This window comes from Fundulus heteroclitus, chromosome 12 (assembly GCF_011125445.2).
Source record: "Fundulus heteroclitus isolate FHET01 chromosome 12, MU-UCD_Fhet_4.1, whole genome shotgun sequence".
In the NCBI taxonomy this organism is placed as follows: Eukaryota; Metazoa; Chordata; class Actinopteri; order Cyprinodontiformes; family Fundulidae; genus Fundulus; species Fundulus heteroclitus.
The window spans coordinates 25,581,416-25,605,255 of record NC_046372.1 but is presented as its reverse complement, the minus strand read 5'-3'; the positions used below and the strand labels follow the sequence as shown (position 1 = coordinate 25,605,255).

The 23,840-nt window shown below is 40.3% G+C and overlaps 2 protein-coding genes and 1 long non-coding RNA gene across 11 annotated transcripts in view; 2 read left to right on the top strand and 1 right to left on the bottom strand.

The window, feature by feature from the left end:
- wdfy3 (WD repeat and FYVE domain containing 3) overlaps positions 1-13,098 on the top strand; it is a 161,496-nt gene extending 148,398 nt beyond the window's left edge. For 5 of the 7 annotated variants that reach the window (XM_036144345.1, XM_036144346.1, XM_036144341.1 and 2 more), the window contains 5 exons: positions 6,189-6,320; positions 6,404-6,637; positions 6,724-6,835; positions 7,788-7,985; positions 9,801-13,098. In XM_036144345.1, coding sequence (XP_036000238.1) covers positions 6,189-6,320; positions 6,404-6,637; positions 6,724-6,835; positions 7,788-7,985; positions 9,801-9,921 — 797 coding nt within the window. In that variant the 3' untranslated portion in view covers positions 9,922-13,098. The remainder of the gene's footprint in view (positions 1-6,188; positions 6,321-6,403; positions 6,638-6,723; positions 6,836-7,787; positions 7,986-9,800) is intronic. The other 2 variants (XM_036144344.1, XM_036144343.1) reach the window with 1 other exon arrangement.
- LOC118564930 lies at positions 19-3,383 on the bottom strand. Of its 2 annotated transcripts, none has more exons than XR_004932095.1 (2): positions 3,285-3,383; positions 19-516 (listed from the first exon to the last, which is right to left on the bottom strand). It is a non-coding gene; the product is annotated as an uncharacterized LOC118564930 (long non-coding RNA). The 2 variants fall into 2 exon arrangements; XR_004932094.1 differs by lacking the exon at positions 3,285-3,383 and adding an exon at positions 2,804-3,242.
- A 6,206-nt stretch (positions 13,099-19,304) lies between the features above and the next one.
- cds1 (CDP-diacylglycerol synthase (phosphatidate cytidylyltransferase) 1) overlaps positions 19,305-23,840 on the top strand; it is a 28,259-nt gene continuing 23,723 nt past the window's right edge. For both annotated transcript variants that reach the window (XM_012865325.3, XM_036144349.1), the window contains exon 1: positions 19,305-19,684. In XM_012865325.3, coding sequence (XP_012720779.1) covers positions 19,616-19,684 — 69 coding nt within the window. In that variant the 5' untranslated portion in view covers positions 19,305-19,615. The remainder of the gene's footprint in view (positions 19,685-23,840) is intronic.

The following is a 23,840-nucleotide window of genomic DNA, read 5'->3' as shown; positions in this document are numbered from 1 at the left end:
GATGCTAGCAATGCTTTCTCCCCCTCAGGTCACAACGGCAGACACTGTTTCTTCTCTCAGTATCATATTCAGTGACAGTCTTAGTCCACAACTCAGAGGCCCATACGTGGCTCCAGTGTCCACCAAAAGTTCATGCAGTCTTTTCCACTGACAGCTCGGAGTCTGTAGTGCTCATGCAGCTGGCCATGCTCAGGGGTGTGTCATCAGACGAGTTATCCCCTTGCAGGGGTACTGACCTTGAGGAGATGAGGTCATGTCAGGACTTGGTTGCTTCATACCAGGTGGACCTGCTGGTGGGGTGAAACAGCCCACAGGTGTTCAATGTCCAGGACAATCACGATTGTATGTCGATGGGTGCTTTAACATGTCCACCATATCAGCTCCAAACACTCATCCATCACGCCCTGGGTTCAATACTCGACGCCACACTGACCGCCAAGCCATCTGCTTCCACGTTCAGCAATCAACAGACCTGTAAATAAATAAAGAATAGAGAAAAGGAGGCAATAGGCAAGCCTCCTCCTTGGAGTTAATTAAACTGAGGTGACACCTTCAGGGTTAAAGATCCAACTGCTGAAACATCACATGTTCACTTTTTATTTTACTTACTTTCTGTTTTGTTCCTTGTAATTGCAATTTAAATAATAGTTCTTGTAATACTTTTTTTTATTATTATTTACTCTTTCTCTCCCCATCCTGAGCCACATTGGAAAATTATGTACCAAATGTTTTGTCCCAGCGAGCATAATCACAATCAGCTGTAATACTGAAGAGGACAAACCCTTTAAAACCATTTTTCTGAATAATTCACGGCTGTTGTGGGCCCCAGTCAAATTAAGAACCACAGCTGGGGTGTGTTAAGGGAGAATGTTTTATAACTCCATCTTCCAAGTAAGAAATTAGTAAAGAAAACAAAGTTACATCTGGCATATGGAACGTTTAAGCATCATTTTCAATATAATTTGCAGCAGAAGAGGGCACACAACCATGTGTACCTTTAGTCAAATTATCTAATTTAGAGAACGTGTTTACATAAAAAAAAAAATCCTTTGGGATCTGCCCTTTAATTTTTCCAAATCCTTTTTGTTCCTGTTGATTTCTGTCCCTCTGCAAAGTTTAACTTCTGTAGTAAAACGATTTAAACCAGTAACATTCTTCATAAATTCTTCATAAACTTTTAACTTTTGTTTCTGCTAACTGGTGATTCCTAGACCTACAATTAGCAGAAGTTGTTAGTGAGCCAATTCCTGCTTTCCTTAGATCAACCAGATTTAAGTCTAGTGTATTATATTCAAACTAGGGCTCTCAAACTATTAAAATTTTAATTTCAATTAATCTCGTATTCTATCTTTTTATTTCTGAAAGTATAAAAGCTCATTTGGGAATTTTAATATGCACTTTTGCAATAAACCACACTAGTTAAAATTATGCTTATACAAAAACTATTTTTCTTTTTAGGTACTTTTCAGAATTGGAATGACAACATTCTGGTGCCATAAAATGATAAACTATAGCCAATAAAGAGCTAAATCACAAATTATTATGCCCTGATGTTTACACAATGTATAAACAAATGTGTGAATAAATAAATATTTCATGCTGAAATATTTTTTAACTCCTAAACACAGATATAAGTTTTATTATTCATTTATTATTTACTCTCTTTCTCAAACACATATTCCTGAGCGGTCCCTTAGTTTATCAAATGCAGAGACAGCAAGTCTGCCTCTAGAGGGGAGGGCTGCTCCCTGAGCAGCAGGCGGAACATATCAACTATCAGTGACCAATCCTCGGCTGTTTTCAGCGATGTTGGGGCTGTAGGTGTAGTAACAGATGACGCGCAAGGTTGGTGGGTGTTTCTAATAATGTGTTGTTCCTGGGGGTGTCACCAGGAACCGTTAATTCTCCGCCCAACACATTCAGATGTTTACATCATGGTCAGTTTTTTTTATCATATCTATTGTCCAGCTTTAGGTCAAACTGTCCCCCCGAGGTTTGCCTCAGCTCAGTGTAAAAAGTCTCCCCTACACATAAACCATCCAGCTCCACTTCTCCCCTATAATCTCCCCATATGCTGTTTGCCAAGTTAATAAAGTTATAACATTACAATCTAAAAAAGACCATACTCTATTATTTTTATAGCTGTCATGAATCCATTGTCAAATACAAGCTTCATGCATTAATAGTGTAACTGAATACTTTCCCCACGGCTCTGGTTAACTGTACTCCATAATTAGGCACCCAAATAACACAAAAACAAAACCTTTATCCCCAGTTTCAATCATTTGTAACAAGCCTGAGATATATTTATTTAAGTCATGTTAATATCTACTTGTTTAAATTTAATTTGGGCTGGACAAACTTGATAACAAGTGATAACTTGATAAATTGATAACAAATATTATCAATGCTTAAGTCTATTTGTCTTACAACCGTTTAGTTAAACCCTTCTGTTTAACGGAAGTCTCCAAAGTGCATTTGTTTTGAATGCTGCAGACATTCAGCGCAAATAAACACTTTTTGAAACCGTGGTTTTCTAGGATTTTAATCTGGATTATTTTCCAAAGACGAACAGAGCTTTTACATCAATAACACATACAATAAGACAATTAGACGAACAAAACACACACACGTGTCTTTCCCTTTAACAGTATTTTTCACAGATCATGTTTGAAAAGTTTAGATTGATTGCCGAAATATATTTTGCCGAAATATTATGCTTATTGGCCAACGCGCCTCTGTCACTTCTCGGGGAAGTTTACTTGGCAAATTTGCCCCGCACCGCCGTAACCGCTCAACTTACCGGCTGTCCGACGCCGCGCCTCCGCAGAAACGAGGTTCAACATCTCGCCACTCGCCTGTCATCTTTTATCTCATTACGTTTCACGGCTTTTTTTAGTCATTTTCCCCCACTAGCCGAGATAATCATCTATCCGGTCCGTTACTAAAATGTTTCCCCCGCGAAATTATGCGCTTCTAAAGTTCCGTTTTTTTTTTTTTTTTTTTTGCCTCGACTAACTGCTGGTTGCACTCAGAACGCTCTGCTGCGCCAAGAAAGCCACAAATACATCGATCTGTCCTCCCATTGATATCCATGCTGCACAATTCTATTTATTTTCACTAATATCCTGATCAAATGCACCGTAAATCTCTTACGCTTCAGTTGCTATTCTCAGCTCTGTCATACGCACAAATCTACACACACAGACTTACACACAAAAACCCATTAGCGCACAGACATCAATCTCAAATTTGCCCCGCACCGCCGTAACCGCTCAACTTACCGGCTGTCCGACGCCGCGCCTCCGCAGAAACGAGGTTCAACATCTCGCCACTCGCCTGTCATCTTTTATCTCATTACGTTTCACGGCTTTTTTTAGTCATTTTCCCCCACTAGCCAAGATAATCATCTATCCGGTCCGTTACTAAAATGTTTCCCCCGCGAAATTATGCGCTTCTAAAGTTCCGTTTTTTTTTTTTTTTTTTTTGCCTCGACTAACTGCTGGTTGCACTCAGAACGCTCTGCTGCGCCAAGAAAGCCACAAATACATCGATCTGTCCTCCCATTGATATCCATGCTGCACAATTCTATTTATTTTCACTAATATCCTGATCAAATGCACCGTAAATCTCTTACGCTTCAGTTGCTATTCTCAGCTCTGTCATACGCACAAATCTACACACACAGACTTACACACAAAAACCCATTAGCGCACAGACATCAATCTCCGCGGATCCAAGCAGTCTCTCCCCCACTCACTCAAACAAAATGATCTCATTTCCACAGATACAATATGTTGTACAAGACAGACAGACAGCTTGCGCGTAGTGTTCTGCGAGACGTCTCTCTTTTCTTTTCTTTTTTATACAAAACCTCCTTGTTCTAAAAAACTCCCAGAGTGTTGCTCTGTATTTCCCCTTTAGATTTCCCGATTTATTAATGATAGCTTCCTGGAATTTTAGCTATTCTCTGTTTGTTAAGTCACCTCTTAAACCTGAATTGTATTATTTTACCCATGTAGCTAAATGTTAAATTTGATCAGAGTGGGTCCTGCTGTTTAATATTATGGCTTATGCAAACCCGCAGCAAATGGGGATCGCTCGCTTTTTGGCGTTCTCCCCCAGTCAAGCACTCAACATTCAAACTGTTGTTGTTTTTTTTTTGTTTTTTTTTTACAAAAGTCTGTCATAGCTGATTGTGTGTTCAGCCAACAGCTCATTCATTTTATCTTTATCTTTATTCCCTGTCCGATTCTCGCTGGGTGTGTGTGTGTCCAGCTCACGGCTCATAAACCGGTCTCCCTGTTTCTACGTCAGGTCACGGTTTGTTTAAAAAAAAATTTAAAGCTCACAGGACTTTTTCTTGTTGTGTTATCCGCACAACTTATATTTTACTCTGTTCTTAGTTCTGTAATGTTATATCAGAACTTTATTGCGTCTGTAATCGGAGCTTCACAGAGTCCCTCTGTTATCTCCGCATCCATTCAATGTGTGTTGCCTGATCTCGCTCAACCTTTTATGTAGAATTCGAGATTTCTCAACTTCTCGGGCCTCTAACCCAGCAAAAAGACGGTCCCCCGTCGAGAACCGCAGTGAGCCGCCACGCTCGAGAAACACCTTTAGATTTCCGAACTCACAGGTCTTCCTCTATTTCTGTTATTTTATGTCAGAACTATTTTTGCCTGGTCTCGTTCTCTATTCTTTTCTCTCTTTTTTTTCAAAATTCTCAATACATTTCTGAACCACACTTTTTCAGTACTGCTCCAAGGCACTCCAAAGCATTAATTTAGCAGATTTAGTTCTACTGAGACTTGGGACACTTAATTTAGACTATTTTTCTAAGCCGAAAATGCAGATTCAGGTTCTGCCTACCTTGTTTTGTTGTGGCCAGCCAGTGTCCCTCGTCCTTTCGATCCAATCTGAAGTCCAATTCTGCCTGTCACCCCGAATCCCGGACCGAGCCCCCAAATGTTGAAGCCGTCTGCTTCCCCGGGTTCGTTAATTCGTTGTGCAGGACTTTAAAATAATAACTCAGCCATGGACGCAGAATTTCAGTTTCACCTTTGCAAAGGGGAGAGATGATACACCTGCCGATTCCGGGCAACAACTCTCGCTCTCTCTCCCGCTCAGGCTAGTTTTATTAAAGTTAGAACACAGATTATACAAAGTCACACAATGAATGACGCACACATCCTATCGCTATCTTACTCCCTAATAACTATCTTCCCTCATTATTTTCTCCAGCTGCATGTGAACTGGAGTTTCTGTTCTTTCCCACTGCCTCGGACTGGCCTTGAAAGTTTTCCTGATACTCATACACTGAACCTATTCACATTCTCTTCTTCTGGTAAACAGACAGGCCTCAAAGCAAATATATTGCACAATAAAAGCATGTTATACCTTCATAAATGTGTACTAAAAATGAATCAAAGTTAATACATTCCACAAAGTGAAGTTTTCTTGAAATTTGTGTCTTTGTCCTTGATTTGAGCAGATAAATAAGATAATCTGCCAATGGAATGAGTGTTTTGACCCTTAAAATAAGATAATTAGACGTACTGCACTTGAAATAAGATGATTTTTTTCTTCCTTTTTTTTTTCCTTTTTTTACTTCTCTTTTTTTTCCCTTTTTCTCTTTTCTTCTCTTTTTTTCCTTTTTTTTCTTTTTTCCCGCTCAAGAAAAAAAATTAAAAAAAAGGAAAAAAAGAGGGAAAAAAGGGAGAAAAAAAATGAAATAACATGATGGAGAAGAGTTGTTTCCTATTTTAAGTGCAAATTTTTTTTATTCCATTTGCAAATCTTATTTATCTACTCAAATCAAGGGGGAAGACACTTATTTCAAGAAAATGTTACTTTAAGTTCACTTTTTGCAGTGTTGTGATTTCTGTCCAACGCTTTGCTCCAATATATTTAACTGACCCAGTTCCTGACATTTTTGGTGAACGTTTTACTCAAAGAGGCAGTTTTCCTTTCATAAAGCATCACACCGTTAAACAACCTGCTATAAAACTTTATAGCAAAAACAAAGTAGTTCTGTTTTTGCAGTGTAGGTTTTTTATTTGTAAATCGTGTTTCATTTTCCGTCCGCTTTACAATCAGGCCCAACTTCACGTCGGTCTGTTAGGTATGAATGCGTTAGCGCCGCCAGGAGCCGGCGGACCTTTAATTAAACCGTCTCTTTCTCACAGAGGGCGGCGACAGCCACAACGCCGACGACGACAGCAGCGAGTCGGAGGGCGAGGAGCCGGCGGCGCCGCGCAACCCTTCGACCGGCGGCGGCAGCGGCAGCCAGCCGGGCAGCGCCGTGCACCGGCCCAGAGGTGAGCTCTGCTGGAGGACAGGAACGTCTGCGCCGTGTTTTCATCGGCGGTTTGGACCTACGTCTCTGTTTTCACCCGTTAAGGTCCGTCGTCTCGTGCCGGAGCGTCGTGGTCCATGGACAGCGGCTCCGACGACTCTCACCGCTGGTCGGACACGCTCAGCATCGACGAGAAGGACGGCTTTGTGTTCGTCAACTACTCTGAGGGCCAAACCAGAGGCCCCCACCCTCAGCCGGCTCATCCAGGCCAAGCGTCCCTCCCTCAGCCGGCCCCTCCGCCGGCCACCGAGGCGCGGACGTACAACCAGCTCAAAGCAGGCGGGTGCCCCCCCACCTCCCTCTACAACCCTTTTTCCAGGCTACGGCTGATTTAATGAGGGTTGTTGGTGTTTGTGCGCCTGCAGGGTACAGATGGGAGCGCCAGCTGGTCTTCCGGAGCAAACTCACCATGCACACCGCGTTCGATCGCAAGGACAACGCTCACCCGGCTGAGATCACCTCCCTCTCCATCTCCAAGTAAGACAGCCAGCCTTTGTTTCTGTAGAATAAAAAGTTTTGATCTGTTATCAGGGCATCAACCCTCCAGACCACTCAGGCCTTCTGGCTCCAGCCTGCTCTGCAGAACCAGAACCAGAACCAGAACCAGAACCAGACATGGAGAAGCAGCATTTAGTTCCTATGCTCCACTTACACTGCAAAAACAGAACTAAAAATAAGTCAAATCTTCTTGAAATGAGTGTATCTGTCCTTGATTTTAGCAGGTAAATGAGATTATCTGCCAATGGAATAAGATTTTTGCACTTAAAACAGGAACAACTAATCTCCATCTTATTTTAAGTGCAGTATGTCTAATCATCTTATTTTAGGGGTCAAAATACTCATTCTATTGGCAGATAATATTATTTACCTGCTCAAATCAAGGACATAAACACAAATTTTACTTATTTTTCGATCCGTTTTTGCAGCGTATCTGGAACAAACTCCCAGAAAACTGTAAAAGTGCTGAAAGCCTGAGTTCCTTTAAATCAAGATTAAAAACACGTTTCTTTAGGATTTTAACTATTCTAGTTAAACTGTTTTACTGAAACATCAACTTTGTAGTCCAACTGTTTTTAATATTTGCTTTTAGTTATATTCCAACTTGCCTTTATCTTGTTTTTATTGTAGTTTTCCTATCTTTTAATCATGTAAAGCACTTTGTGTTGTCCTAGTACTGAAATCTGCTATACAGATAAATTTGCCTTGATTTAAAACATTCATGCCAGATTAAGCCAAACCTGAAATATTAAGCAAAAACTAACCAAAGCATTTTAAACCAAACCGCTTTAAAGCAGCGTTTTTATTTCACTGTGAGGACAGAGCGCTCTCTAAGGTTACCTCCATCCTTCAGCAGTTTATTAAGCTCAGACGGTTTTATTCATTTATCTTCTATCAATCACTGCTGTATCCCCCCCCCCCCTCTCTGCAGGGACCACAGTAAGATCCTGGTGGGCGACGGGCGCGGTCGCGTGTTCAGCTGGTCGGTGAGCGACCAGCCCGGCCGCTCGGCTGCGGACCACTGGGTGAAGGACGAGGTGGTGGACAGCTGCTCCGGCTGCACCGTCCGCTTCTCCCTGACGGAGCGACGCCATCACTGCAGGAACTGCGGGCAGCTCTTCTGTCAAAGGTGAGACACTTACCTGCAGCCGCTCACTCTCAGCCTCTTCCTATCAGCCAATCGCTGTAGGTCCATAAGTTCTCTAATGTTAGCCTGATTTAGCGGCTCCACGCTCGGCTTCAGGGCTGTGATCAATGTCGGAAAAAGCAGACATGTCCGAGTTTTAACCGTTTAGCTCAAAGGGTTATAATTATCCGCAGCAAAGGCTGAAATCAGCAACGAGGAAGTACGTGAAGGTAGGGCTGGACGATATAGAAAAAGGCATATCGATAAAATAGAAATCATATTGATCGATATCGATTATTATCAACAAATTCAAAACACATATGTTACGTGCAGCCCTGGCCATTTTATGCTGTTGCTTAGCAACCAATTTTTAAATACAGACAAAAACACTGAATTCAAACTCAACCCTTTATTCAACCGACTTTTTTTACCAAAACTACAAATTTTTATAAAAGAAAAAAGAACAGTGCTCTCTGAACTCTTTGAAGGGGGCGGAGCTTGGTTCCTGGGTCTGCGTTGTGATTGGTTGGGAGGATGTAATGATGTAATATTAACCTACATGATAGAATGTAAAAGGAAGGAAAACTGTTATTCTATTGAAGTTTTTATTGACCCTTTTTTTCTATCATCGATATACTTTTGTCGATCAATAAATATTGTTATTGAATTATCGTCCCGCCCTACTTGAAGGCCACAAAAAAGTCACTTTTTCTTATTTTTATTAAAATTTGTATGTTGTTTTTTTTTTTTTTTTCAACCTGGTGAACAATAAATTGATCACATCATATTTTATCTGAAAAGAACAAATTAGATTTTTGTAGAAAAGAGATCTGTGGATTTGAAAATCGTCCCAAAAGTTTTACTTTTTGAAAAGAAAGTCATACAATGTCCTAAGTCTATGGTTTGATGGTTTAGATATTTTAATTTAGTCCATTCTCAGTAATAAATGCACGTCAATGCGTCACTCTTTAACCAAAAAACACACTTACTGTATAAAATGTAAAATTTCAGAGGATTTTTGTGTCAGTTTACTATATATTAAAGGAGCAATAAGCGAAATTTCATTATCCTTTGATAGAAAGAACTAAAAAATAGTTTTGTGAATAACTAAAGGTATCTTTTCAGATGGACTGTGGTTAAACGTCACTATCTCTCTGTGTTGTTCTCCAGTCTCTTGTTTAAATAACCATAACAAAATGGCGTAGAGCACATTAAGTGGATGAAAATGTTCTCTTGCTAAAAGCGTTATAAAGTTATGAGTTACTTATTTCTTCACTGGGCATGTTCCTCTGAGAGGTGGTGCTGTTCTGCTGTTTTTATCTTTTTTTTGGGCGTCTTGTTTTGGTCTACAGAGCTCAAGCGCCACCTAGTGGTGAAAAATCGTTTATTGCTCCTTTAAAATGAAAGCAGAAAAAATGGTTAATTAAAGATAAATGCTTAGTTTTGTAACAACAGTTTTCAATATTTTGTGGATTTTAAATTGTCTGCATCTTTTACGAGTTTTTGTAATCACGCACCCTTTTTTTTTTTTTTTAAATACCCAAAAATCTGCATCAAGCCAGATTTCTACCATTCTAGAAATATAGTTGTGGACCAGATAACATCTTTCTGAGGACAGCAAACTGTTTTGGTCTTTGTCGTTTTGCCTTTACGTTTTCACATAGGGGGCAAATTAAAAATGTCTTAATTGGATTATAAATCTTTTTTGGGCAGGCAGGGTTTAAGAAATTAGAACTACTTGCAGATGTTTTTGGATCTGTAACGTTGTTAGAATCTAACTTCTAAACATCTATGCCGTGTCCCCCTCCTGTGTTGCAGGTGCAGTCGCTTCCAGTCTGAAATTAAAAGGCTGAAAATCTCGTCTCCCGTGCGAGTTTGTCAGAACTGCTACTACAACCTGCAGCACGAGCGAAGCGTCGACGACGGCTGCAAGAACTGAGCTCAGCACTCCCACCTCTGCGTCTGATTGGGCAGAGTGCTACACCCCCCCCCCAATCTGCCCTCCATGTAACCTGAAACGTCCCACAATGCCCTGCTCTGATCTTTCTCAAACATCGGGACGTCTGATTTGCAGAACCTGGATCGACTGGAGTTTGTGGAAAAGAAACTCAGACGTCACTTTTAAGCCACATGCACCCAAAATCTGGAGATGGAGGGGAGAAAAGAAGCAAAAGCAGCTCGTCTGAATCAATCACTCGCCATTTTCGCTTCGCATCCAAGGAGCCGACGTCCTCCTCCTCCTTCTGTCATGTAAACCGCTAAAGAAAAAAAAAAAAGACTTGTTAATAGTGTAAATACTTAACCACGGCCTTTTTAACTCTGCGAATACAACAGACATCAAGGTCCTTTAGAAAAACGACAGCTTGCTTGTAACTTAGCGTTGTGACTAACCACTCCTTGCTTTAAGAAAAAAAAGAAGCTAAACTGCAGATTGTGTGTAAGCTGCGCCGCCAGCCACAGCGAGGACGAGCGGAGGGATACGAATGTCAAAGTGTTAATGCCTGTGGGTCGAGTTATGCAAAAATAGCTTTTTTTTTTACCGTATATATATAAATAATTTCCAGACCACGTTGTTGTTTACAAAATGTGAGAGAGATCGATCATAAATTTACCTCTTTTTTTTTTTTTTTTTTGCCAAACAGTTTTTGTCTTCAAACACATCATCTGCTCTGTCCTTTACGCGTTTTTTCCCTTTTGGAGGCGTTTCATCATCGTTGCTGCTGGGCTCTGAAAACTGGATGTTATCAGTTTAGGCTTTTAAACATATCGCTCCGTTTTTATTTCTTCTGTTTTTCACGAGTTCATCCCAAACGGCTGACGGTTCAGTTTTGAAATGTGAAATTATCTCCCGACGCGCTGCTTTTTGTTATTTTAAGAGCAGCTTTTTTAAAAAAAAAGAAGCACAGAAAAAGGGACGTTCGTTGTTTATCGTCTTTATGTTTTTTACAGCTCTCAACGCAATCTTCTAGCTGCAGCCTAAATAAGAGACGACCAGGATGAGCCCTCCACAATAAACGTTATATTTAAAAAGCAGGAGCAAAAAAAAAAAAAAAAAGCTGTGTTATCATATCTTTGAATGAGGGGTTCAGCAGCGAGTCCACTGTATGATTTTATATTTGTTTTTCTGTGGTCAAACGTTGTTCTTGTAGACCAACAGACATGGAGGGAAATTTTAAAGGGATGATAAATGCAGCTAGCTTATTCTGTACGGCCAAAGCTTTTATTTACCGACGCCTCCATCCGCTCAAACTTTCTTGTTTTTTTCTTTTCAGCATTTGGACATATTTATTCCTCTGTCTGGTTTTAATCTGCTTTAACCTAAAGGACAAAATCTGATGAATTCAAGTAAAGTTTTACTTCTGTTAATACTTTAATCAGTCCGTTTTATTGTAACACATTTTTATTGGCTTTGGCGACTAAGCTCGTATTTTCCACAGCTGACAAATCTGCTGCCTGTCGTGTCAAAGAATGATTTCCAGTTAGTCTACGGTCCGATTCTCGCCTATAATCGTTAAAAATGGATGATGATGGAGAGGAGCTTCGTTATGCCAGGGGTAGAGAGTAGAGCCTCTGCTCCTCTGAGTCAAAAGGGGCTTCAGGTCTAATTAGGAGGACGCCGTTTGGACCTGACCTACTGGAAACCCAGAACTCGCTTAAGGGATTTTATATCCCTTCTATAGTACAAGGAGATGAAATAGTAAAGAAGAGGAAGGTATATTTGACCCAGAAAATGAGCTAAATCAGTGGTCTGCTGCTCTGGGGCCACATGAGGCTCTTCATTGTCTCCTCAGTGTCTCCTAATAACAACAGAACGATGGTGGTGTTGTTTTTTTTAAACATGAAGGTAATAAAGAGACTTGCTTCGTAATTTCTGCTCTTTATTTTCCTGCGTTGGACTCAGAGTGACACTAATGGTGCGATCAAATAGTGTCAACTATGTGCTTCTTTTCCCTCTTTTTTTGTATTTTTTATCTTATATATTTATATTTCATATGAAACAGAGATGAAATGGTTTGTTTTATTCAAAACAAATTCTACACCAAGGCGTTGCTATTGTCGCTCTAGACGAATTTCATTCAGAGAACAGAAAAGTTTCTGTGGAATATAAAGATGGCCGACCCCTCGTCTAAATGTGAGATGATCATGTCCTGTTTTTAATTTGCCGTCTGCTTGTTTTAATTTAGATGTTGGGAAATCCGCCCTAAAAACCAGAGCTGGCTTCCACCGTCAGTCATTTTGAATTAACTTGATCCTCTGAAACACATTCTTTCCTCTTTATTTTACTCCCTCTCTTTCCTCGCCCTCCTTCTCCTCCTGCTCCAGCTTTGTGTTCGTCTGCTGCTTTATTCGGAGAACCTTGATCTTCTTCGTTAACGCACACGCTGCTGTCACCTTCCATCGTTTCCGTATCGCAACTCGTCGCCGTCTCCCTGAAGAGGCCAACTTCATTTGCACCTTTGTAGAAAACACACAGAAAAAAAAGAAGCAAAGAGGAATCTAGAGTTTTCACTGACGCCCCCCCCCCCCCTGCAGAGAAACGAACTGTACAGAGTATTTATGCAATTATAACTGGTTTTAGATTTTTTTTTTTAATGATTTCAGCAAGTTTTGTTACTTGTTGCATGTTTTATTAACACGGCTGACTTTCTGTGTCAGTGTATTGTACATGTTAGATTGTTTTTTTGTTTGTTTTTTTGTTGCTGGATTTATGCTTTTGTTTTTATCGCGGAGGCATTGTCTGATGAACGCTGATCCCGTTCGAGGCTTCGGGTGGACTTTTCTACTCTTTACGGAAAAAAACAAACTACGAACTAATTAAGAAACGAAGAAGAAGGAAAAAAAAACTAAAAAGGCGGAAAATCCTGGATTATTTTGGTGGTCTTGTATTAGACTGCGTTACTACAGTATCTGGTGTGCAATCTGTGATAGCTGAATGTTCCTTGTATCTTTGTGTTCACTACATCCAACAAGATAAGAAAAATAAAATAAAAAATAAAAAAAAAACAAGTAGAGTACCACCCACGTCCCTGTTACCGGAGCAAAATGGTTCAATAATGCAATAGAGCTGGTACTTATTCTTTTTGGTTTCAGTTCAATAAATAATAGCTGTTTACCACCCAAAGGCTTTTGTCTCTGCTTTAGGAAAAGTTTCCAGAACGTTGAGAAAAACTAGAATCAGCCGTCACACACTAAACAGAAACATTAATTACCGTCAGATACGTGTTTTTCTTAATATTTTCTGTTTTACATCGCAGATTTCTGTTTGCTACGCCTCCAACGGAAGCTCTGCCAGGACTGTAGGTAGCAAAAGAAATCCAATAGTTATTTTTTTTTTAAAGTATTTGCACCCATTTTGTTAAGTTTTCCACTTTTCTTTGTCATCCAAAACCCTAAACTTTGTTTTCAAATCATAATTTCGCTTACACTGCAAAAAAGGAACTAAAAGTAAGTACAATTTTCATGAAATTAGTGTATCTGTCCTTGATTTGAGCAGGTAAATAAGATTATCTGCCAATGGAATAAGATTTTGCTCTTAATTTAGGAACAACTTACTCTATCATCTTATTCCAAGTGCAGTATATCTAATTATCTTATTTTATGGGTCAAAATACTCATTCCACTGGCAGATAATCTTATTTACCTGCTCAAATCAAGGACAACTACACTAATTTCATGAAAATTGTACCTTTTGTTCTCTTTTTGCAGTGTATTAAGGTAAACCTTGGAGTCTTAACAGCAGCATCTTGTTTGGGAACGCTGGGAATGACGGCGCTGTGGAGGAATTTCTTGTTGGTGGATCGTTGTCCTGCTGCTCAGCCCAAGGAAGCAGAAGTTCTCCTTCAGAGTTTTCAGCTTCAGAGCAGAATAAACGCTTCCCTTCATTATAATAACTCATCCAGGTCCTGAAGCACCAAAGCGTCCCCAGAGCATTAAACTACTTTTATTTATTTATTTATTTTGGTTTTGTTGGCTTCACACCACAGGTGAAAGGACACTTTCAGTTCAGATGGAGATGTTTCTGGGGGAATCTGAGGCGTTTCTTTTGGTCGGCGGTGTTTTCAGGATGAGATTATCACACGGAGGCATCTTTTCTCCTCAGTATCCTGACGTCTGACCTTAGCTGAGACACAGTGAGGCCTGCAGAGCTTTGGGTGTCTGTGGTCTTTCTGACCTCCTGGCTCATTGATGCCGTCCTGGTTGGTCACTTCTGGCAACTCCCATGTTTTTAAGGTAAGGAATAACTTTATTCTCCCATAATGGGGCCATTCGAGCACGACGGCGGCGAGGACACAGATCGATGGATCAGCTGCAGCGTTCTGATCGACTCTTTAGTCAGAGCTGTGAAAACACCGCTGCAGTGATCAATTCTACTAAAGATGAACAGTTTTTCAGGAATCTTCTGTGACATTAGTCCTTTAATCCTGGAAGTTTTGTGCAGGTGGTAGGAGGCTGATTTAGTTATGGTTTTTCTGAGCCTCTGACGGGTTTTCAGACGGTCTGCTGCGGTTTAGCCTTTGTTGAGGCCGCTGCTGTTTTCCCCGCGGCGCCGTGAGTGAAAAGACGTTTCTCTGCAGTGCCAGACGGGTTTATTCTAGGACGAGTGTCCAAACCTGTTAAAGTGTTCAAATCAAAAGCAGAGGTGGGTAGTAACTACTTACATTTACTATATGTACTTCAGTAACTTTTTTAACAAAACGTACTTTTAGGAGTAGTTTTACTGCTCTGTACTTTTTAATTTAAGTTGAGTCATATAATTACTCAAGTATCGCTGCTCTTACTTGAGTAACATTTCTGGCTACTCTACCTGCTGTAAATAACTTCATGAATAAAGAACAAACTTGTTTTAACCAAAAATGCACCGGAGACAAAAACCTAGAGTTAATGTTAAAGTGAGACTTCTTATTTATACACAATCTTTGTTGTTTTAATGTGATTTTATATCTGCTGAGCTCATTGAGCCATTGGGAGTTCAGATAAACGTACAGTAAACATTAGATATTGTCCTTGGAAGTACTTTGCACTGTTCTAACATAATGTAGATACATGAACTGCTGTAAGTATTGCTTTAAGTTTAATGTTGGGAAAAAAAAGATTTAGAAAAGTGTTTCTTTTCTCTTTAAAATACCAGAATTTGCACATTACTTTTAAAAATTAAATCCTCAGCTTTTGAGGATTAGTTACTCAGTACTTGAGTAGCCTTCTTACTGAATACTTTTTTCTCTTACATGAGTAATTTCTTGACTGACAACTTTTCACTTGAGTAAAAATACATTGAAGTAGTGCTACTCCTACTAGAGTACAATTTATGGCTACTCTACTGATCAAAAGTACCCGAAGGCTAAACAGTATAATTAAAAAAAGAAACTAAAATGACCAAAAAAAAAACCTATATTGTGAATTGTTTTACCTGATTTTACAAAATATGAGCTTGGAATATTTTAATTAAACACGTTTGTCAGATTTTCTGTGGGAAAGGGACATGCAAATCACTTTAGACCCAAAAACCTAAAAAGGGTTTTGCACATTTGCCTTATAAGAAGATGCAGTTTGCAAATAACATTTGGCTCAATAAGGGAAAAAATTTAAACATTTAGTCTGTTTTCAGCGACAAGATCAGGATTTAGGTCGAGACTTTCCTCAAACAGCTTGCTGTATTTAGCCAAGTATGATTCATTGGGTAGATATGGTCCTTTTTACTGTGAAATTGAAGAAATTATTGAAAGATCCTTTGTTTTTTTACCTAAGATTTCAATTGTAAGAAGATTTTAACTTATTAACAAATAAAAAGTCTCCGTTTGCATCAAGCACTGGTGCTGGTGGGCTAAAAATCGTTGTTGAATTGCAGCTCAGAGAAGCTCTTTCCTCTGGGCGGCCCTGACCTCGGTGCACGGTTCTGTCGTCTTCCCAGGTCTGAGGGGAACGGCTTTCTCTGGCTTTGACCCGAGAGCGCTCCAGGAACGACTGGTTTTGGGTTTTCCTCTCATTTGCATCGGTTTCTGTTCCTCTGGAGTGCTGCTCTGCTGTCAGCATGACCGCGCTTTGAATCCTACCTAAGGTTCTTTTATTCCCATACGCAGCGTTTACCAGCAGATTCACTTCAAGTCGATGGATTTTAATTCCCATCGCTGCTGTTTTCTGGAGAGGTTTTGTCTTTAGTCATCTGTGGAAAACTGAGGCCACTTGTACCGATAAGCTGCTGCCATGAAAAGGTCAGCTGCTGCTAATGTCATCTGGTCCTCTTCTCAAATCAATTAAAAGAAATAAATAAAAACAAGTGCAAAAACTGCGGTAAAATCCTTGAGCATAACTGATAAATGGCAGTTTAATCCAACTTTTCTGTAGTTTTGTCTGAGAGATAAATTAAGAGTAAAACACTGAAAGCAAGCTGAGGATATGATTTAGGACTTAAACTAAGCTACCTCACATTCATTTGTGACCTTTACACTGCAAAAAACAGATCTAAAAATAGGTAAAATGTTCTCAAAATGTGGGTTTTGTCCTAGATTTGAGCAGGCAAATAATATCTGCCAATGGAATGAGTATTTTGACCCCTAAAATAAGACAATTAGATGAGTTGTTTCTGTTTTAAGTGTAAAAAACTGATTCCATTGGCAGATAGTCTTAGTAACCTGCTCAAACCAAGGACAGATACACTCCTTTTAGGAAAACTTTACTTATTTTTAGTTCTGTTTTTAAGTCTTTGCTCCCTGGAAATTATTCAAATGGTCTCAACTTGAAAAGAAAATTGAGAGAGAAAAGAGATTTTAAATATTCCCACAACTTCTTTATGACGTCTGTATTCCCTCAGTACCAATAGTTTGATAGATTCCTCTCTTTATTTGAACATTTTACTAACTGGCATTATACTATAACTAAAATCTAATTAGACTGGCTTTAATTGAATTTTAATCTGTTTAGATGAGTGGGTAGGATTTATTGTATACCCTTAATCTGGACCTTTTTTAGTGTTGTGAATTTTAAAGCCATGTTAAAAGAATTGAATGGTTGCGTTCAAAGAGGGCCGTCCTCCACAGAGCGGCTCGTGTTTTTGTGGCGGTGAGTTTGACTTTACTTGTTGTAATGGACGCAGAATGTGTTGTTGAAGTCAGTCACTGGTTGTTGCTGCAGAGAGAAGCAGAGCAGGTTAACCCAGTATGAACTGAATGGAAGGTGACACAGCAGCAGCAGAATGAATTTAAACAGCCCAAGACGGGCTGGGCTTCCCCCTGCACTTCAAAGTAAAACCACCTGTTCTGTTAGCTGTGACATCATCAGGGCAGGCAGATCATCCTCTATTACCATCTAACATAGAAAGTACTCCTGGGTCAATGTGAGCTTCTGAGCTTTCTGTGTCTCTGCTCTGTCTTCTCTAAGCCCCAGTGGGTGGAGGCAGATGAGCGTTCACACTGAGCCTGGTTCTGGTTCTGCTGGAGGTTCTCCTCCCTGTTAAAGGGGAGTTTTCCTCTCCACTGTCGCTTCATGCATGCTCAGTATGAGGGATTGCTGCAAAGCCATCAACAATGCAGACGACTGTCCACTGTGGCTCTACGCTCTTTCAGGAGGAGTGAATGCTGCTTGGAGAGACTTGATGCAACCTGCTGGGTTCCCTTAGAGAGGAAACTTTCTCACCAACCTGGAGGATCTGATGGAGTCTGACTTTGGAAAGAACCTTGAGACGACATGTGTCACGAATTGGTGCTATATGAATAAAATTTTATTGAATTGAGCCTGAGAAACAGTTATTTTAAAGGATGCCCATAGTACACATTTATTAACAGTCTTATTTGGTTGACAGATTCCAGTTTGTTTACACTAAAAACAAAGCTTCTTCAAACTCTGGGGTCTCTGGAGGAGTACCACAGGGTTCACTGCTTGGGCCAAGTTCTCTTTGCTAGAAGCTTCCAAATGGTAAAATCATCAGGCAGCGTGGGATTAATTTCCATTTTGAAACTAATGATACTGAGCTATATTTATTCATAAATCTTGATGACTCCAACCAGTTAAATAAGACTACATCAAACCCTGGATCACTTTTAAATGTTTTAAAATTTAAATGAGACAGAAGTTGTCATCTTTAGATCAGAGTCCTTAAAAATAAACTTCTTAATCATTTAATCTGGGTGGCATTAGATTGGCCTCTGTAATAAAGTAACACTTATTTTTGACCAGTATGTGTCATTTAAATCCCATATTAAACAGATTTTCTAGGGTTTCCTGTTTTCACCTCCGGAATATCACCAAAATTAGAAACATTCTGTCCAGGAGTGATGCTGAAAAACTAGTCCATGCATTTGTTACTTCAAGGCTGGACTATTGTAATTCTTTACTATCAGGAAGTCCACAAAATGCAGTTCAAAGCCTTCAGCTGATCCAAAATGCTGCAGCAAGAGTTCTGATGAAAATCAACAAGAGGGATCATATTTCTCCTATTTTAGCTTCCCTTCATTGGCTTCCTGTTAAATCAAGAATAGAATTTAAAATTATTCTTCGAACTTATAAAGCCTTTAATAATCAAGCTCCATCATATATCAGAGTTTACCGTCTACATGCGCTCGCCAGACTATAAATTTAATCACGGTGCCTGTCATGTTAGAGGTGGTCAAGTTAAAACGCCCAATTTTTCAACAAGTAAAACAGACTAAATTGGAAGATAAACAAATAAATAAATGGGCAAAAGTTTAGATAAACCATTTGCAATAAAGACAGATATTTTTTTTTGTCCTGTTACATAATTAGTTTCAACAGAGGAAGTGATTACGTATGATATTTTAGGCAATCTTCACAATGCAAAATATAAAAAAGAAAAAAAAAAGAAATACAATAGAAAATTGTTTAATTATTATAGCGCTATTAATTGAATTAAATCATAATTTGAAGGTGGCCTGCACTTGAGGATAAAGTTTTCAAGTATGCAGCTTAAACCCCAGAAATATCAATTTATCGTGCATAAAATATTAAATTACTTAAGGGACTTTTGTCTATCTATCTATCTATCTATCTATCTATCTATCTATCTATCTATCTATCTATCTATCTATCTATCTATCTATCTATCTATCTATCTATCTATCTATCTATCTATCTATCTATCTATCTATCTATCTATCTATCTATCTGAGAGAGAGATAGTTGTGTGTTTGTGTGTTTCAGTTTTTGAAATTAGTTAATAAAAGAAATGGCTCTTAGGGTGATATAATTTAGCAGTTCACACCAATAACGTTACAGAAAGTCACTTTAAAATGTGAGCTATCCCTTTAAATTTCAAGGCGAGAGGAAAACGAGGCACCTGGGAAAGGCTTTTATTTTGAAAGCCCTCAGCGGAAGTGGTGCGGCCATAAATCCCGGAGCTTCGCAGCAGCAGCGGCAGCCACAGCGAGGACTGCGGTGGTAAACAAACGGCAGAGCGGCCGTCCCGTCCCCCGCTGAACTCATCCGTCGGCACCGCTTGACTTCCAGCAAACTTGACCTTGTTCGCGGACTCTTCTCCGGATTCGACCCGCCTCCGAAAGCCCGGACCTCGGCTGCTAAAGACGCCGCGGCCCGTCCCCTCCCTCCCCGCCTCCCCGCCTCCCTGCCCTCTGAGTCGGCTTATGTGACACATTAACGTCCCCGGGGGGCGAGACGAGCGAACCATGACGGAGCTGAGGAAGCGCGGCGGGGGCGGCGGAGACCCCGACACCGCCGACAACATCAGCGACAAGGTGAGCCGCCGCTCGGGCCGCGGAGAGACTCCGGCGCCGCCGCGGATCCCGGTGCTGGGAACCAGTCCGGCCGGTTGTCGCTGGCCGGCGGGTTAGCAGTCCGGTTAATCCAGCTTCAGCCGCGGCTTCGGCCACGGAACCGGGCTTAGTGAGCCCGCTGTGGGTTCTGCTGGGACTCCTGATGGCGGCCGACTCGTTACCGTCAGGCTGCTGTTGACTCATAATAATAATAATAATAATAGTCGAGGCATGTTGAAGTTTTATTTCTGGATCAAACGCTTTAAAGCTCCTGGCTGGAATTAACCCGTAAAAACCCGGGACCGTTTAAAGGTTCTGATTGATTTAAAATAATAATAATAATAAAAAGCTCTCAGTGGAAATTATGATTGTTCTTAAACATCGCTGCACTGCAGAGTCTAATAAACAGAATCTCTTTTTTTTTTAATGAATTTAAAAACTGTCCTAAATGCATAATAACGCATCTATACAATAAATTTAAGTTATACAGCTTTTTATTTTCTTGCTGTCTGGCATTAAATGACACAAAACTGTTAACTATATTTAGCAAATAGATTTTAATGTGCTAAATTTCTGTTCAATTTTATTTATATAGCGTCAATTCATGCTACACGTCATCTCAAGTCTCTTTTAAAAAGTAAATATTCCATCAGATCCTCCAGGTTGGTGAGAAAGTTTCCTCTCTAAGGAAACCCAGCAGGTTGCATCAAGTCTCTCCAAGCAGCATTCACTCCTCCTGAAAGAGCGTAGAGCCACAGTGGACAGTCGTCTGCATTGTTGATGGCTTTGCAGCAATCCCTCATACTGAGCATGCATGAAGCGACAGTGGAGAGGAAAACTCCCCTTTAACAGGGAGGAGAACCTCCAGCAGAACCACAACCAGGCTCATCTGCCTCCACCCACTGGATCAAATAATTTCCATTAGTGTTGTCTGGCATTGCCTTTTAAACTCTGGTCAAGGCTTCATGGAACACGTTGCCGGACTGATTCTGCGCTCTGGGTCCATTTGGACAAACCCGCTTGAGTCCAAGCTTTGATTTTGTTGCTGATGTCTTCAGATGTGGCTCCAGTGTTTCCACAGGACGATCTGTCCTTGTGGTGCCGTCTTATTTCCTGAAGTGCAGAGAAACTTAGCGTTAAATGGCGCTTCATCCTTTCGGGACGTGTTTCTTCTCCGGGTCTTTAGCTCCTTTTGTTCTCCGGTTGCTGCGGACGCTTCACGCTGAAAGTCGTATTTTATCTAAGAGCATGCAAACCTTTAACTTTTGAAGAAAGTAACATAGAAGGATCTAAATGGCAGAGATAACGCATGGACCTCCTTCAGGTTACAGACTGCTGCATCCTCGGTGCACAAAGGAGCGTTATCACAGATCCTCACCATCACCGCTCCCAGTTAACCCAATAAATATTCACATCCCGCTGTTTCAGCACATTTGTCCTTCTGTTAAAGCAGCGGCCCTCAAACTGGGGACCCTGGACACCCGCGGGTCCGCGAACCACGGGTTGGGGGTCCCTGAAACGCATCTTATCGGGCCTGAGGAGGCGCTGCTGAGGATGGGTGGAGCTTAAGTAACACATCAGACAAATATTTAACAGAAATTTAATATTTAAATCAGCTAAAATTAGGAAGTATGACAACAGTTACATCAAGAAATGAGGATCTAATCTCCACCAGATCTCTAATATCAGGTATATATGTATATATAAAAAACATACATAATTCCTAATTTATCTAACAGCACAAAAGGCTGTTTAAAAAAATACCATCAGCATGAGGAATCTGATTGGCCACGAAGCGTTATAAAAGCCCTGCTGTAAACAGTCTGCTGGTGTTTTTTTTTTTATGTATAAACATGCTTTCACATTTAGCACATATATTTTTTTCTTTTAAATCATCCTACTTGGTTGCTCACTTTGCTGTTGTAGTTAACTAACAACTGTGTGGACGACTGCAGAAGCCGCCCATCATGCAGCCTCTCGCTCCTATTTCTCCTTTTAACACTTATTTTATTTAACTTTTTTACGCCCTGCACGCTCCTCTCTGCCTCCTCGTTGCTGCTGCTGGTTCATCAACACAGTTTATTCTGTCCTGCTCTACCTGCTGCGTCCCGCTGGCTTCGCTGTGAAGCAGAGGAACGTCTCACAAAAAGCAGTTTAACTCTCAGGAAGCTCCTGCAGAACCATTCAAGGCGTCTCTCTCTCTCTAGAAGCCCATTTCAAAGACGTCCCATGTGGATCGAAACCTTTGCAGCGAGTCGCATGTCAGCAGAACCTGCCAGCTGCCCTTTCATAGTCTAATCACTTATAAATCTAACTTATAAATAACTTGTATTTCATCTTGGAGCTACAGAGCTTGGCAGTCTGGATGCATCTGATGCAAGACGTCCACCTCCAGGTGTTGCAGTGATCCTTTAGTCTGGATCTCCACCTTTTCTTGTGAAACCGCTGCAGACTAGAAGGAGGAGATGAACCTGCTGGTTTCAGGGCTGCTATGAGCTGGGCGTGTCGGGCGTGTCGGGCGTGTCGGGCGTGGAGCGACTGCTTCAGTTTACGCCCTGCAGCCAAACGAGACATTTCCGTCTCATCCTGAGCAGCAACGTTAGGAATAAGGTGCAATGATTAAAAAAGAGCCTGTAGATAAAGATGATTGTAAACAAGGACTATTTCAAACTGTTTTTATTAATCAGAATATTATTATTCAAGAGAACAGCTTTAAATTGAACATATAATGCCGTCCATCCAACAAGTCTGTGTATTAAACAGTTTGTTCAGTACTTGATGCTGTGGTGAGATTCCTGAAAGTTTCTAGTAAAAATTTATAAAACAAATAATAAAATTAGATTATCTCACTTGCTGCAACTCTCCACGTGGATGAAACCCACTTTAGACTTATTACCGACACCTAAAGGTATTAAAAAATTGTGATTTATATTGCAAATGTGATTAATTTTCCTGCCCTAATTGATGGGCACAGTGGAGACAGACCGTTAGAGCTGGGCAGCATATGGAGATTTTACAAATATGGAGATTTTTTTTTAAAAGGATATGTAAGATGAGAGTATGTCGTTTTATATTGAGATGCTCTATTTTAGATTTATAATTGTACTTTTATGTGTTCCAGCAGGTTATTTTCAGCTCTTTCTTATCTTTATCTGCATTTTTTTTTTTGTTAAAAAATGTGCCGGTGAGACATTTTGCGATAAAACTTTGATTCAGAGACGCCTTTTTTATGATTACTTTATGATATAGAAAAAAAGCATATGGATAAAATAGAAATCATATTGATGGATATTTATCAACAGTGTAGCTCCATTTTTGCTGTTGCTTAATGCCTTTTTTTAGATACAAACACTGAATTCAAACTCAACCCTTTATTCAACTTTTTACCAAAACGTTTTTAAAAAGAATAAAGAACGTGTGCTCTCTGAACTCTTTGAAGGGGGCGGAGCTTGGTTCCTGGGTCTGCGTTGTGATTGGTTGGGAGGATGTAACGACTGAAATATTAACCTACATGGCTAAAATACATAAGGGAGGAAAACTGTTAATCTATTGATCTTTTTATTGACTCTTTTTTCTCTTATCCATATCCGTGCATCGTGCAGGAGTCGTAGCAAACGCGTGGAGGCAGATTAGCAGCGACTGAACGGCGTTTAATGGACTCTGAGGTGATATAAATAGAAGCTCAGCGGCCCAAATGCGTCCATTTTTTGGGGCATCTCTGCTGCTGCAGCTGTAGTTGCTTACTGAAGGATGCTGCGCTCTGTTCAGTGTTAATGCAAAAGCATTCATTCACAATATATAAAAAAAAAGAAAATAACAAACCGACTGAGTGTTTCTCTGACAAATTAAGCAAATTAGAGAGTTTTAGAGAAGCACAATCCTCAGAAATTCACTTCAGTGTGAAGGCGAATCTGCAGGTAAAGATATATTTCCTATTTTAGTCTAAAAGGCCGTTGTGCTCTTCCTGCCTGCAGGCGTTAATGTTTGGGCCACATTAAACTTCTTTCTTTGCCCTCAGACCAGCTAGAATAATCCCCCCCCTGACTTATTTCCCATTCTCTGAGCCAATTAGGTCTGTGGACCGAAGCTCAGTGATTTCACCCTGATGACCTCGTTTAACCACACTTGGCAGCGTTTG